General features: G+C 33.8%; 2 protein-coding genes and 1 non-coding gene across 4 annotated transcripts; all 3 read right to left on the reverse strand.

Moving 5' to 3' along the window:
- Nucleotides 1-3,498: 3,498 nt before the first annotated feature.
- Nucleotides 3,499-5,109, reverse strand: LOC115700161 (uncharacterized). Its single transcript, XM_061103406.1, has 4 exons — nt 4,995-5,109; nt 4,356-4,750; nt 4,103-4,268; nt 3,499-3,992 (listed from the first exon to the last, which is right to left on the reverse strand). Exons 1-4 carry the CDS (start codon nt 5,107-5,109, stop codon nt 3,499-3,501), a joined length of 1,170 nt encoding a protein of 389 aa, XP_060959389.1.
- A 3,079-nt stretch (nt 5,110-8,188) lies between these two features.
- On the reverse strand, nt 8,189-14,957 carry LOC115699577 (callose synthase 12). Of its 2 annotated transcripts, XR_009684156.1 has the most exons (3): nt 9,383-14,957; nt 9,107-9,191; nt 8,189-8,553 (listed from the first exon to the last, which is right to left on the reverse strand). XR_009684156.1 is itself a non-coding variant. In XM_061102917.1 (2 exons), exon 1 carries the CDS (start codon nt 14,705-14,707, stop codon nt 9,389-9,391), a length of 5,319 nt encoding a protein of 1,772 aa, XP_060958900.1. In that variant the 5' UTR covers nt 14,708-14,913; the 3' UTR covers nt 8,189-8,553; nt 9,383-9,388. The 2 variants fall into 2 exon arrangements, 1 of the variants encoding a protein (XP_060958900.1); XM_061102917.1 differs by lacking the exon at nt 9,107-9,191 and having other exon boundaries at nt 9,383-14,913.
- Nucleotides 11,654-11,733, reverse strand: LOC115701703 (small nucleolar RNA J33). Its single transcript, XR_004008691.1, has one exon. It is a non-coding gene; the product is annotated as a small nucleolar RNA J33 (small nucleolar RNA).
- Nucleotides 14,958-15,296: the final 339 nt, after the last annotated feature.

Here is a 15,296-nt window from a genome sequence, read left to right on the forward strand (position 1 = left end):
TGTGTTTTATTTTTTAAATAACAATTCCATTTATAAATTTTTTATTTCTATTAATAGTTTTATCTATTTGAGGAATATAGAGAATAACAAAATAGGAAATATTAATTTTTTAATATTTAATTAATGATTATAAATATCAACCATTAGATATTTGATCCAATGGTCAAAAATAAAATACCCATACATGGGTAATACCCATTAAGAGCATACCCATATAAATAAAATTTATATTAAGTTCTTTCATATAGTTAAAATCCTCTAATAGTAGGAAAAATAATTAGAGAATCTAAAATTTTTTATTGACTTATATATAGTGTTTTTTTTTTACATGCACATCAACTAGATGATGAGAATGAATATTTGCTTGAAGTGCAAATGAATTATTCTACAAAAGTTTGAAATTTTAAATAATACGATCATAACACATTAATGATAATATAAATTTTTATTTGTGATAATGATAGTACTCCAATACCATATATTTGTTCTATTCTTGTTGTATGATTTTAATTGCCATATTAAATTATTATACATCTATAATTATTGATCCATATAAAGTACTTCAGGACTTTTCTACTAATGAACAAATTATATACATTTAATATTTCTCAATATACAAAAAAAAAGTTTATTTTTCAATCATTTATAATATAACCAAAAACTCTTCAAGAGTCTATCACAACGTATAATTTACAAATTTATATTTCACGGACAATCATACGTATTTTTCAAATAATAATTTACTTACATGTCTTTATTTCATATAAAGATTTTTGTCATATAGTGAGGGCGACTTTGAATTTAAAAATCACTTAAGACATGTATGTCGATAATTCTCGACAAATCTAATATTATGATCCTTACTATCTCATGTTAGCTTATTGCATATGCAAATATTCAATATTTATTGTTGACAAAAATTTCATTATATGATAACTTCCTCCTATATTGACATAATTTATAAAGATCTCTTTAAATTACATATTTTTCAAATATGTATATCATTTATAGGTAACTATATAGAACCACTTCAAGGGTTCAAATTGTTGGAAATTTTATTTTACCAAGATCTTAGATCTACTCACAAGTATGTTGTTTAAACACCCTAAATATGAACTTTCTAAAACGATAAATTAAATACATATAAAGTTAAGAAAACCTTACATTGATGCAGCGGAATTAATGTCTCCTTCCACTCAGATCTCTAACCCTTGTATCCTTTCTGTAGCAGAGTATAATCAAGATCTGAGCCCGAATGTCCTTCTTCTTCAAGTTTGATCCTTCACAGTCTTCCAATCTATGATTGAGTTACTGCTTGCTGTGTGTGGGCACTCACTCTTTCACTAGGGTTCGAAATTGATGAAGAAGAAAAGAGAAGAGGGTTTCGGCCAGGTATAGAAAGTGGGGAAGGCTCAGTTTTTCTGAAGAGAGAAATTTCTGTCAGAAAATGTTATATAAAACTTATGATTTGACTGAGCCATCACTTTCTATTTATAGGCAACTACTAGGTTTAGGTTAAGAATTATTTGGCATTAAAATAATGAAAAAAATAATTTGAAAAACCCTTAATAAGTGGCCGGCCATGGTGTTATAGTGGGGCCTCACTTGATTTTGAAGTTTTATCAAATTTTATCTCTATTTTCTCAAAAATGCCAATTTTCCAATTCTAACCTTTTAAATGCCAAAACTAATTATTTAATAACTAAAATAGATTATTAAATAATATTGTCATTTAATTTAATTATTAATTAGACATATAAAGTCCATTAATAAATAAATAAACCTAGAAACTCTTTTCTTTACAATTTCACCCCTGCTTAGTGAAAATTCATAAAATTAGATATAGTCTAACTTTAGAATTATAATTGATCAATCACGAATCAATTAATGAGTCTTACAAGCAGAATGTTCTCAACTAGAATGGGGACCATGGATCTATATGCTGAGCTTCCAATAAGTGAACCAAATTTACCAAGTAAATTCCTACTTATTAATTCTTCGTTGAATCCACTCTTAGAACTTAGAATTGCACTCTCATACTTATATAGAGCATATTGTATGTTCCACGATATCAATATACTATCTCATTTAACCATTGTTATAATCTTATTGTGATTTAAAGATCCTCTATATAGATGATCTACATCGAGATGGGATTTCTTTACCGTTCTCACCCCTCAATGTATTTTGCCCCTTAAAACACTTAGCTACCTGTAAATGGTGTTTAGTGATCTAATAATTAGTCAGTTAAACAAAAGCTCATCCATTTACTTCTATTTGCTAAGCTCGAAGGGAATCATCACTTGACTTCTATACACCAGTAGAAGCTATAGATTCCATATTTATGTTCAGCACTCCCACTCAATCATACTATCATGTTCCCAAAATATACGTATCACCCTGACCCAAAAGTAGGCTTAACTAATAAATCAAAGAACATGAATAGCACTCCTGAGTTGAGCCCAAGCATATAAGGATTTAGATTCTTTTAATCTTAAGATCAACTACTGATATTGACTTGGAAAGATATATATAATGGTAAGTTTGTAATATCTTAACTTAGTTGCAATATCGGTCTAGTCCAATGTATACTCCATACATTCGAAACTAGTATACTTTACTAATGTCCTGGAAAGAACATAACACTTACTCCAAGTGTAAGTATACATCATCGCTGATTATCACATTAGTGTAAATCCAATAACACTGATGAAACAGGGACCAAGTCTTTTGATTCATATGATCACAATCACATTCCACTGTGTTGACGATACTGTAATTGTGAATAAACATATGATCTGGATTTAACTGATTCTGTGTGTAAATGTAATAAACATATTTAAACCATTAGCATGTCAAATTCATGCAAACATCAATCACTTCAAATTTCTTATATTGATAACTAATGAGATTGTAAAGAGTTTTATTTAGGGCATAAAATCCAACACAAATATGTTATGTCTAACTTCTTTAGGGAATCTCTTCTAGAGTATTGTTTTCATCACGATTATTATTTTTAAATTATCAATACTTTATAACATTAAGGTATTTCCATGAGTACCTCTAGATTTAACATCTTCAGGACAAATCAAATGAATATTTATTAATAATTTTTACATTATTTATTTTGCGCTTTCGGTGTTTTTAGACTTATTCTAACTCAATTTTGAATAATATTGATTTGCAGCTGGCATATATCATTTTAAACTTTATCGTTCTTATATACTTAGTGCAATGATCATTTTTCAAAAAAAATCATCGATCCCAATTGCATTTCTCTTCTCCTGATCAAGAAAATTTTAAAAAATTGTGAAATCTAATAATATTAATACACTTATAGAAATTTCAATATATCATAATAAATCAATATATGTTTAAATCCATATATACTATATGACATTGAACTTCAAGTTCAATAAATATAATTATGAACTTATTTCATTTCTAAGAATGAATTATATGTGTATAATTTTTTTTTTGAATGGAAAATGTAAAACTTCATAAACCAACAAACTCCGTCACCAAATAAGGTAACAAATCAGTAGGAACAGACTCCATACTGAAGGTACGATCAGGATACAACTTAGAAACTCTAACAAATCTATGAGCCACTAAATTAGCAAATCGTTTAACAAAAATAACCTCAACGGTACTCAAATCAGCAAGCAAATTTTTACAACTTTGAATGACTTGACCAAACAAAGAAATCATACAAATAGAACTGCGTAATGCTTGCACAACCCCGAGACAATCACTCTCCATAGTCACATGATGCCACTGCTTCAATTTGATCCAAGTAAGAGCTTCCTTGACAGAGATAGCTTCGGCAAAGATTGGTTCCACCTTGTTCAACACCAAGATGGTTCGGCCCTCAACCAACCAACCTCTATCATCACGTGCTACCAAACCCGAACCAAAAGACCGCCCATCATCAAATAAAGCTGCGTCTACATTAACCTTAATGCTATTAGCAAGAGGAGGGGACCAATGCTCTGCACCATCATGAATTGATCATCAGAGTATGATGTGCCAAGGACAGAGTTTTGAGCATTATTCCATTGATTAAGGTAATGTTTAGCAAACCCAACTATATCATCAAAACGAGTCGTCTTTCCCTTCCAAACCAACTCATTGCGTGCACTCCAAATGGCCCAACACACAGCAGCCACAAGAGACTTTTTTTCAGCATTCAGCTTGCATTTAACCGAGGTGCACCAATCAAGAAAAGGGATACTTGAGTCACTAATGGTGCTGATTCCCACCCTATTCTAGCATGTTTTGATCACATTGCAAGTGACCAAACAGTGAGTAATGGTTTCATTTTCCACACGGCAGAGAGGACAAAGAGAGCTTACCTCCACATGTTTAGTTCGAAGTTGTATCATCGTCGGAAGGACACCCACCGCCGCACGCCACATCAGATTTTTGATCTTGGGTGGTAACTTTAAGCTCCAAAGTTTACTCCAAAAGTTATTATCATTAGTCTCATACCATCCACCTTTAAGCTTTTGGAGTAAATTATAAGCACTTTTAATCGTATAAAAACCCGAAGTCTCTTTAGACCAAACAAAATGATCTTCCAAGTTGTTGTCATGCAAAGGAATGGACATGATCAAATGTTTATCCCTATCAACAAAGAGATCATCAAGAACCTCTGCATCCCACCTCGGGCCATCAGGTGTTAGGAGGTTGCTTACCGTAGCAAGTGAAAGAGCAGGATGATCCGAAATGACAAAAGGATTAACTTCATCTGGCAACCAAGGAGAGTGAAGTATTGGAATGTTATTACCCGATCCAATACACCAACGAACTCTTTTTCTTACTAAGTCTTGGGATTCCCATATACTCCTCCAAACAAAACTCGGGTTTGAACCTATCGAGGCTGATAGAAAGTCAGGGAAAATATCTGGCTTTAAAAACTCGGGTTACCAAAGAATTTGGTCTTGTAAGAAGCCTCCACCCTTTTTTTCCCAACATAGCCAAGTTAAAATCACGCAGATTCCGAAATCCCATTCCACCCCCTTTCTTATGTTTGCAAAGTTTATCCCATGACAACCAATGAATCCCCTTTCCACTATCCTTGTTAGTTTGCCACCAATAACTTGCCATCATACTTTCAATGCTTCGACTAATTTCTTTTGGGAGAAGAAAAACACTCATCGCATAACTCGATAGTGCTTGGGCCACAGTCTTCACCAAAACTTCCTTTCCAGCCCTTGAGAGGAACTTGCCTTCCCATTGTTGCAGCCTTTTCCTGACTTTATCTTTGAGGTAGCCAAGAACAACGGTTTTTTTTGCGGGACATGGTGCTTGGAAGCCCCAAGTAGAATTTATCCTCAGTTGCAATACTCATACGATCATATGATCTTATTATATCAATAAGAAACTATTCAATAAAAATCTAACAATAGCTCAAGATTGTTGAAGAAATAAAATTCAAACATATATTACTTTTAAAATTAAAAAATATTAAAATAGACTTTCACTTTTTCTATGTGTAAAATATATGCACATTCTTCTTTTGAGCATTATAAATGAACAATGAGAAGAATCTTTTGGCTCTTCAACAAAATTTAGTCAAATTAGTTGATAATTTATTGCGTGTGATTGATCATGTCAAAACAGCTCAATTCATTAACTTTCGGTTACTATAATTTATATTTCAATGAAACTTTCGTGGGATAATCTGTAAAATTACCACAACATATAAGTAATCTTTATAAGTTTTATTTTTATATACACGAATAAAATAGTTATATTATTCTCCAAAACATTTACACTCTTGAGGAGTCACTATTATGTTTATCAAACTTTATATTTCTTCAGGTGTCACTATCATCAATTCAATGATGTGTACATTTTAAAGGTACAAAACAACTTCATGTTATTGTAATGGTCAAATAGACATAACTGTAATATATCGTTCATTTTTTCTCATATCTTTTTAACAAGTCGTCTAATTTATTAATAAACTATTCAACAGTCTAATTATCATGACTTGATATATTATATATTTAAATGTACAATCAGCACATATAATAAGTTACTTCTTGTCACTTTCATAACTTGATAATAAAAACTATACATCTAGGTACATACAAATATATTTAAAACTTCTTCAAGAAACTTTTCAAATAATTATTTTGTAATTCTTTATCACTTTGAGGAATGTAACTATATTAATTATATTGGATCACTCACAAATTTTACTATAATATTGGTAATATACAAAACTGGATTAAGTAGTAAATGTATAGATACATATCTTATACCGATAATAGTTTAAAATTAGATTAAGTAGCAAAATAAGTATATATTAATTTGCTTCTAACACAACTAATATATGTAAAATCTATATTCTCTAAAATAGAATTTTATGTCTATTTATTCTCTTCCGGGAATGATATTTAAATGATCGACAAATATAATTATGTAATTATAATTTATTTATTTATTTTTTAAAAAAATTATTTGCATCTCACAAAAATGATAAGTCCAATATTTAACAAAAATAAATTTAAAATAATTTTTTAAAATCACTCTTATTATTTTTTTATTTTTTTTCAAATTATTTTATATTGATCTCAATACTTATTTTAATTTTAATTTTATAATTATTTTTAAATTATATACATTTTTTAAAAATAAAATTTTATATAATTTTTTATTTATTTTAAATGTATATATTTTTTAAGAATGTGAGTTGGAAAAAAAATTAATATAATTAAAGATAAATTTTATATAAAATAAAATTATTAAAAATTAGTGCACTTATAAATTTATAAGATGCAAATAAAATTCTTTAAAAAAAATACACAAAAAACTAGGGGTGCCAATATAATTCCCTAAGGGGCTGTTTGGAATAGGTTAATCCTAGTAAGGGAATGGTAATGTGAAACATTACCTTGTTTGTTTGGAGGGTTTAGCCTTGAAATGTTATTCCCCTAGTAATATAACTACCCTTAAGGAGGGTAATGTTCATACCTTAAAAAATGGTAGGATTGAATTATTACCTTCCATCATATTAATTTGAATAATATTTTTGAATTAATAAATAAATTTAAATACTAATAATATTATCAGTTATTATAAATAAAATATTATGATATATAAATTTAGTCTGTGAGATCAGTTTTTTTTAACTGAGTTATTTTATATTATTAGCAATAATATATATATATATTTATTATACAAAGATTTTATGCGGATGGTGTACATAAATAACATATCGAACAAAAAAAAAATAACATAGTGATAAAATATATAGAAATGTTCATTTTAATTAATAAAAAATACAATAAGATTTAATGTTTATTAATTAATAAATATATTTCTTTAATAAATAATTATTTTTATTTTTATATGTAATTAACATTAAATAGATATAATAAAAAAATATTTTTATTTTAATTTTTCAAAATAATATATATAAGATTCCTGTACTCAACCAAACAGTGTAATTTAATTAACAGTAATATGATTACATATTACCCTACACAGCCAAACACAGTTTACACATTTCCCTATAATCATATTCTCCTTCACAATATTCCCTATAATCAAATTATTTTGAACACCTCATACCAAACGCCCCCTTAAATATTAAAGAAATACCGGTGAAACTAACACAACAATATTATATTATTATTAGGTTTCTCCGTTTTAAATTAACACAACGCTATTTTATAATCTTATCCCATAAATCTTAATGCCAATTAACAGAAAAAACAAGAAGTGTTACATCAGTTAGTACTACGTGTAACTATATTTATTATTCTTAATCTAACCCCACAAGGCAAAAAGGAAAATGTTCAGTTTTACAAAAGTTATCAATTGAACTCTTTATTTAGTTAAATAACAAAATAAATTTTGTATTTTTTAAAATTGTACAAATAAAATTATGAACTAATTTTTTAACAAAATAAAACTTAATAATAATCTAATCTAGAGATGTTATGATAAAACTAATTATATTTTTAGTATATGTTTGTATTAAATATTGTTTTAAAATTGGTTATATTAAAAGATAATATTGCTAAAAATTGAGCTCAGAATCTTATTTTTACCATTTTAAAAAATATAAGATTCATTTTGTCATTTAACAAAATAGAATCTAATTAGTAATTTTTGTAAAACACAAAATTCAAAATAGTATTTACTAGTATATTAGTAGTAGACACAAAGAAACAGCTGCCAATCTGAGGAAAGAATAAAAAATGTAGTGGGTAAACAAAATCTGAGTGATATGAATGAAACTAGCTAGCTATGCTCAATATAGACACTGCTAAAGAGTTGAACCTTTCTGAAGGTGGAAAGGTGGTCAACCCAAAGCTAATCGAGATCCAAAAGAAATTTCTCTAAGCTACTAATTACACAAACAAGGGGAGAAAGAACGGGTAGTAGTAGCAATGAACAACACATGAATTGCCCTCAAAATTAACTTGAAACAACAAACAAATTGCTTTAACATGGCATACAACAACTTCTAACGTATCAAAATAACCTTGTTTATCAACTTCTATACTTTCTCTGCGCCAACAAGTTACATTAAACCTGCAAAACAAAATAAAAATTGTCTCAGTTCTTTTGGTACACGCTAATATACAGTTCAACTTTAGAGATGGCTTTTAACTTTATAGTGGAAATAAATTCATTTTTTATACCTTAAAAATTCCCCTAACTGATCCTAGATTTTTAAACTTGCAAAAATAGTAGTGATGCATTTAGCTTCAACTGAATTAAAGAATCGAAATCTGTTTGCTTCAACTTGAATAGCTATAATTTTATATTACACATTGATGTGGCTGATAACCTAAGCACAATATCTTGCTTACAGTCAGCATGATAAAGAGACCAAAATAAAAACATAAAAATAAAAATTGCTCTGATCAATAGGTTACCTAACCATTCAGTCCTTGGATTTATTTATTGAAAACCAATCTAGATTAATTTTTACTTTTCCCTGTTCAAAAATCAAATCATATTGGGATAGAATGTGTGTGTGTGTGTATTCCAGTAGTTCAACTAATTTCATTTGGTTTTGATCCATGAAATTGCTAGAAAGACAATGACATTGGAAATTACTAGCTACGTAAAAAAAAGATACCTGATAAGTCAATATAGCTTAATAGTGTGGCAACGAATGATGAATTATCCAAAGACATGATGAAAGAAATTCACACAAATGGGTCCTGGCAATAATGCAGATTAATAATCATCTTCTGCTATTAGCATAAAATAATAAATACCAATGTGAAAATTATGTGAAATCATGTGGGTGTAGTGCAAAGGAAGAGACCATGATGAAAAGGCACAATTTTCAGCAAACACTTGAAATAAAAGAACTGAACCAGAAGTTTGAAAGAGAGAGACTGAAAAATACCTGAAATCATACATCAGTTTTTGATTTCTTCCCTGTGACAATCTGGAATATCCTAAGGCCCCTGCTGAATGCTTCATTAAAGAGGATCCTAGTCTGCATAGACTGAAACCCAGGAAGCCATGATAGTACAGCCATAGGAATCATGATAGTCACTCCAAATAATATATCATACATTCGAGCCACAGAAACAACTACATTCCAGAATATAGTTTTCTGCAGAAGAGGACGGAATACTTGGGCAATCAATAACAGGCCCCACCCAGTGGGGACGAAGGCCAACATACTGGTAAAAATATCTATAAAATTGAAATTTGTGAACTTCAACAGGGCAATTATCACAAGTATGGCGAGAATAATGACAAGAAACTGCACAAGTCGATAGTATATGTGTTCTTTTGCTGCATATTTATCCCGAGCATATGCTACCACCACGTATATCCCAAAAGCCACTAAGACGTAGATCCAAGACAAGCCATACACAGCAATACTGGTACTTCCAGCTGTAATATCAAGCTGGTATACAATACCATATTGGAAAAAGAAAAACCGTAGGTCTAAAATGATCTCCATTATCTTTCCCCATATACCAGTGGTTCTCAAATGTTCCTGCTCCTCATACCACCATCTTTCCCAGCTCTGTTCAGCTTTTGCAAACACACTACCACGAAACCAAATCCAGTTCATAAAATCATCAAAATCATCTACAGTCTTCAGCCAGTCAAAACCAGAAGGGTTAAAAACAAAGGGAGCCAGAATCCATGACATGACAAGAAACCAACTAGTGATGGTTAAGGCTATGTACACCAACGTGTCCTTAGCTACAGCACTATGTGTTGCATAAACTATAAGTATCAGTCCAAGTTCAACAGCTTTCACAAAATGGCTGCGAGCATATAGTCTGTAATTCTCTGCAAAGCTCTTATGCTGAACAACAAAACCTCGTCCAGTTGCACGATACTTTGCACCACCATGAAGGATAGTTCGGCCAAAAAAGTGGGTACGAGTTCCCATAGAGAATGTATAGAAAACAGAGGAAAGCTGGAGCTGCATTGTCAAGAAATCCCAAATAGCCTGCAGGAACCCTTGCTCGAGAGAGTTCTCCACTATCATTGGAAGGGCAGTGAAAATACCAAGTTGGATGATGAACTGTTGATTCAAGATCGTCCCAAGAGCTTTATTGCTGTCTTGTGCCAAAGCAGAACCCTCAACACCACTGAGAGCAAGATAAAGTCGGCTCCATAAAAATGCATATACAGTCAGAATAACCAACATTGTATTGAAAAAGAAACCCACAGTAGTGTAAAAGAAAGACAGCATTCGGAAGAAGTCAAGCCTATGACCCAGCCTGTAGACATCTCTGCTCAGTACTTGCTCTCCATTTCCACTAGCTACCTTAGCTTCAAACATGGAAATTTGGTTTAACCCTACATCCCTTCCTTTTCCAACTTGAATGTATTCATGGTGTGTGACATTCCCTCCACGCAGTGTACAATTAAAACCAGCAAAGATGTCTTCACTTATGTTGATCACTCTGGAAGCCTTACTAATACCACCTCGAGTCAAGAACCAAAACCTGTCAAACACATCAGGATGGCCATAATGCATTCGAACTTTTAAAGGATTGGCTAAAACACGCTGTCCCAAGGTGACAAAACTTGTTTCTTGAGCTGACATAAACCAAGCAAGTGAAGAAACAGAACCAGTAAAAACATGTTCCCTGACTCCCAAGATCGTGGGTTTACGGGCACCATAGTATCGCCTGAATTCTTCCAATAGATTCCTTATTTTTAGAGCCTCCTCAAAATAATTATCTTGGTTCATATCAATAGTTTGAACTGCATCACCACGAGTGAAAATCATGGCATGATTTTGATTCTCTGGTTTACCCTCTCCGAGCTTCAAGGGCCCTGGCAACTTTACACGGAAGATTTCCACCTCCTTATTTAACTGCTGATCAAACTTCACCAGAACAGAATAATATTCTTTACCATCTCTTCCAGTTGAGACCTCATCAACATAGGCAACTCGAAGAGCTTCATTGGTTTTCATTAGATACAAAATCTCCTCAGCATTAGGATCTTTTCTTGCTTTCTGTGTTCCGTATATCTGGCAAGCAACCACATACGTAAATTTCATCAAAGCAGTCCCATACTCATGGCCTTTAAATAACAAACTCACAGAGCTGTTTGTTCTACTTAAACTCCTAGCTGAAGGTGACCTTTCTGAGTTGAAACTCTCTCGCCTCATTGAACCAAGTTCTCGTGCTCCTTCCCGAATGTCCATCTCTGATGCAGAGTCCAGAAAAGCCAGCATCTTAAGAGCTCGATAGTAATACATCATTCCCCTAACAGTTCGCGAAAGTGTCTGGCCTCTGTTTGATGCCCAGAGCCTAAGCTCTCGCAACTTAGTTGTCCACAATTCTTTGTCATCCACCATTCCTTCTCGACGCATCCTCTCAACAAAATTTTTCCAGTCATCATGATAAATTGTCTGCAAATAATAAAGGATAGAAATCCCATCTTCATTCTCAGTCCTTAGTTGCTCTTTGCTGTATACCACTTCTTCAGTATAGTACGGGGTCAGAACACTAAAAGCCATCATTTTCTCAACTTGGGGGGCATGGGGCATATTCATAAAGAGAGAGTTGCTAAAGAAAGCAATTCTGCGCCTTGCCTCAAGATTAACTGGGATATTCTGCATTGAGTCTCGAGAAATGAGAATAGTGTGCAAGCGCCTAACCTGTCTGTAAAAGGTTTCATCATCATGGTCTGGTAATTGAACAGCATTTTCAAAAAGTAACCCTGCCATTGAATCAGGATTTTGAGGGGCCAAACCCTCCTCCCTCAACTGATCAGTGCTCCTCTTCTCCTTGAAAAAATCTCTAACAACAATCTCATAGAGTGCCTGTAGAGTATTTACCATCTGGTTAGGATCTTTCTTTGGCTTGTTCAACAATTCAACAAGTTTAATTAACTTCGAATGGAGCAGGGGAAGTGCAGTTGTTTTAAATGTTTTGGTGAACCTCTCACTCTGAACAGACTGATCAATCTCTTGAAATAAAACTGTCACTATTGCATGCTCTTCACTGTTACGCTTAAGAATGGCCCGAACCAAGTGCTTAAGACAATCATAAGCTTCTATGACAGCACAACGCCTGTATTCATTCTTGCATATCTTATACCAGAGCCACTTATCTGAAGCATCTACCAACTCTTTGGCTTGACTAAGGGCAAGCAGTAGCTCATTGCAGAGAAGAAAACAAGGCCATCGAATAACCCTGACATTCCAAGAATTCTGGGGCAGCTCCAATAACTCAAGCTCTCGGTCAGAAATAATATCTTCTTCTCTGAAAATCATAATTATCTCATTCCATATCAGAGCAAACTTATTTGCCTCAACCTGATTGGATTCGAGTTTCCTGTACGGCTGGCCAAATCCATACCTCAGCTTCAACCGGTTAATAGCATCATTGAACTTATTCCTTAATGTCCCCCTAGCATTTAAGAGTTGTTCCTCTGGCATGAGATTGAATTGAATTGCACTTGCAAAGAATTGGAACCTGAGTCTCAATTGCTGGATGTTCCTAATCTCACCCAAGTGTGCAAACAAACCCACTCCTGCCCCAACAAAAGAGGAGTAAATGGAATACCATATCTGCAAATCCATGAGGTAAATCAAAACAACAGGAATCCAGAGTAACCCAACTGCAAATCTGTTACTGCTACCAAAGAACTGATGCCATTCATACTTCAAGTTCTTAAGGTCCAAGAGTGTTTTTGATGGAGCAACCATGGGTTTTATCTGCATAAAATAACTGAAGCAAAATTTTGTAGCCAGCACCACAACCCAAAACAAAGTGTACTTTATATTGTCCACAAGACCTTCCCTCAGCCCCCGACCAACAAAGATTCTACTCTGAAACCACCATGATAACATGCGAAAAATCCTCCAGTTAGTCTGCTCAACAAAATTTCGAATCCATGGAATAATGAAAAGAGCAAGTGCTAGAAGCTCGGGAAGAATAAAAACCAGAACCACCTCAAGAAAAGTGACCACCCTCCGATTTGCCTCAGGTGACCAACGTCTATCTTGATTTCTCTGCGTCCATATCCTACCATAGAACACCCCAAACACTACAATCCATCCAGCAGCAACAATACTTTTCAACACCAACCTCACCCCAAGCCCCAAAGTCTCTCTTGACACCAAAGTGTATTGCATTGCTGCATCAAGCAACGACTGAAAGAACCTCAAACCACTCCAAGTAAAGAACACGGTCAAGATACGGACCTGTACTTCGCGATGTTTCAGAGCCTGCCAAGGGTAATCAGTTCCTTCCCACGCAACAATAATGGCAGCCTGAAGAAACAAAATGAGCATAATCCAAAGCCTGTCAAAGCTCCTGTACAAGTTCCAAAACGACCTTTGCTCCACAAACCCAGTCTTACCCACATGCCTTTTCCTAGTTGAGGTCACGAAGAAGTTGCTCCCCACATCAATAGGCCATTTCAACTTCTCAAAACACCTCTTACTCCAGAAGTACTCATTTATATCATCATAATTCCTCCAAACACTATGCGCGGCAGTCCCATTCCTACTACTCTCAACTTCAGCCTTAATCGTCTCATATATTGGTGTCACAACAAAGTTCAAGAAAGCGTTCTCACCCGAAATCGAAGGCATCACGGGCTGGCCCGTATTCTCATCAATATAATCCTCCAAAATCTTATTCAACTCCATGGCCATATTATGAAATATGTAACACAAACACTCAGGAACAAATCTGAGGTTAGCAGACTCACCCCATATGAGAAGATACAGCGAAACGTAAAGAAGCTCCCGCCGTTGATCCGCAGCAGCTTCTCGCCGGTCCGAGATCCAAATGTTGGACTTCTTCCCAAGATAATAGCACCATTCGGTGTAATTCTTGAGAAGCTTCCTGCGAAAGCGTCTCAAAACGGCAGCGTCCAGGGTATCGATGTTGTCCGGAGGCGGCGTGAGGCGCATCTGAGCATTGGCCAGGTGAAGAACCAGGTGCTCCCTCTGGTTCCGAACGTTGTCCTTCTGGAACCCAAAGAAGAGTGCCAGCCAATCGAGCAGGTCCATCTGGGGAAGCCATTGGGCGAAAGGCGGCTTACGAAGATTCCCAACAGCCCGTAGAGCGGCCGCAGCAGCGCGTACCTCGGGGAAGCGGAGGGACGGGTGGTCAGCAAGAAGATTGTTCACCGGAATTATGTTATACGGTTCCGACTCCAGCTCGGTCTGGGCCGGAGGTCCAGGCCGGTGGGGCGAGTCGGATACCGTTGGACGGTGGCGGTGGCTCATGAAAAAGTTGCAGCTCAAAACCTCCGAATACTCGAAGGTATATTATCTTTTTTTGTTGAAGAAAAACAAGATTAGGGATTTGAAACCCCAAACAATCCAATCAGTTTCAGAGGGAGAGAGAAGAGAGAGAGAGACTGAGATTGTGCTCAGATGCAGAAATAGGGGAAGATGACGAGGGAAGGAGAAGAAGAATGAAACGAAACAAGGCGCGTTTCTTACAAACCAAAAAGCGCGTTGTTAAGTTCTTTTTCTTTTCTTTTCTTACATTTATTATTATTATTATTAATTTTTTTTTTTTTTTACTTCCTTCTTGATTAAGAATTATCAAAATTACCTTTAGTCACTATTAATTTTGTTAAACGTTCTGTAAACAAAGCTGTACACTGTCTTGCTCGTAGCTCTTGTTTGTATTCAGATCGTATTTTCAGTGAGAGTACTGTTCCTACTGATCTTTTATCTATTGTAATGGTTGAACGTTCATTCTAATAAAGTTTACCATTTTCCTTAAAAAAAATAAAAAAAAAGAATTATCAAAATTATTTCTTACTTAGAGTTAGAAATTAGTTTTGTTTCTCTTTTGCCATTGTTT

Source organism: Cannabis sativa, chromosome 8 (genome assembly GCF_029168945.1).
Source record: "Cannabis sativa cultivar Pink pepper isolate KNU-18-1 chromosome 8, ASM2916894v1, whole genome shotgun sequence".
NCBI lineage: Eukaryota > Viridiplantae > Streptophyta > Magnoliopsida > Rosales > Cannabaceae > Cannabis > Cannabis sativa.

Excerpts from the sequence above, each read along its gene's own strand:
- LOC115700161 (XM_061103406.1), bottom strand. The coding sequence starts at position 5,109 with ATGGCAAGTTATTGGTGGCAAACTAACAAGGATAGTGGAAAGGGGATT. Across the intron at positions 4,751-4,994 it reads AATGGGATTTCGGAATCTGC|ATGAAGTTAATCCTTTTGTC; the intron begins GTGATTTTAACT and ends CTTGGTTGCCAG. Across the intron at positions 3,993-4,102 it reads TTGGAAGGGAAAGACGACTC|AGCATTGGTCCCCTCCTCTT; the intron begins GTTTTGATGATA and ends ATGATGGTGCAG.
- LOC115699577 (XM_061102917.1), bottom strand. The coding sequence starts at position 14,707 with ATGAGCCACCGCCACCGTCCAACGGTATCCGACTCGCCCCACCGGCCT.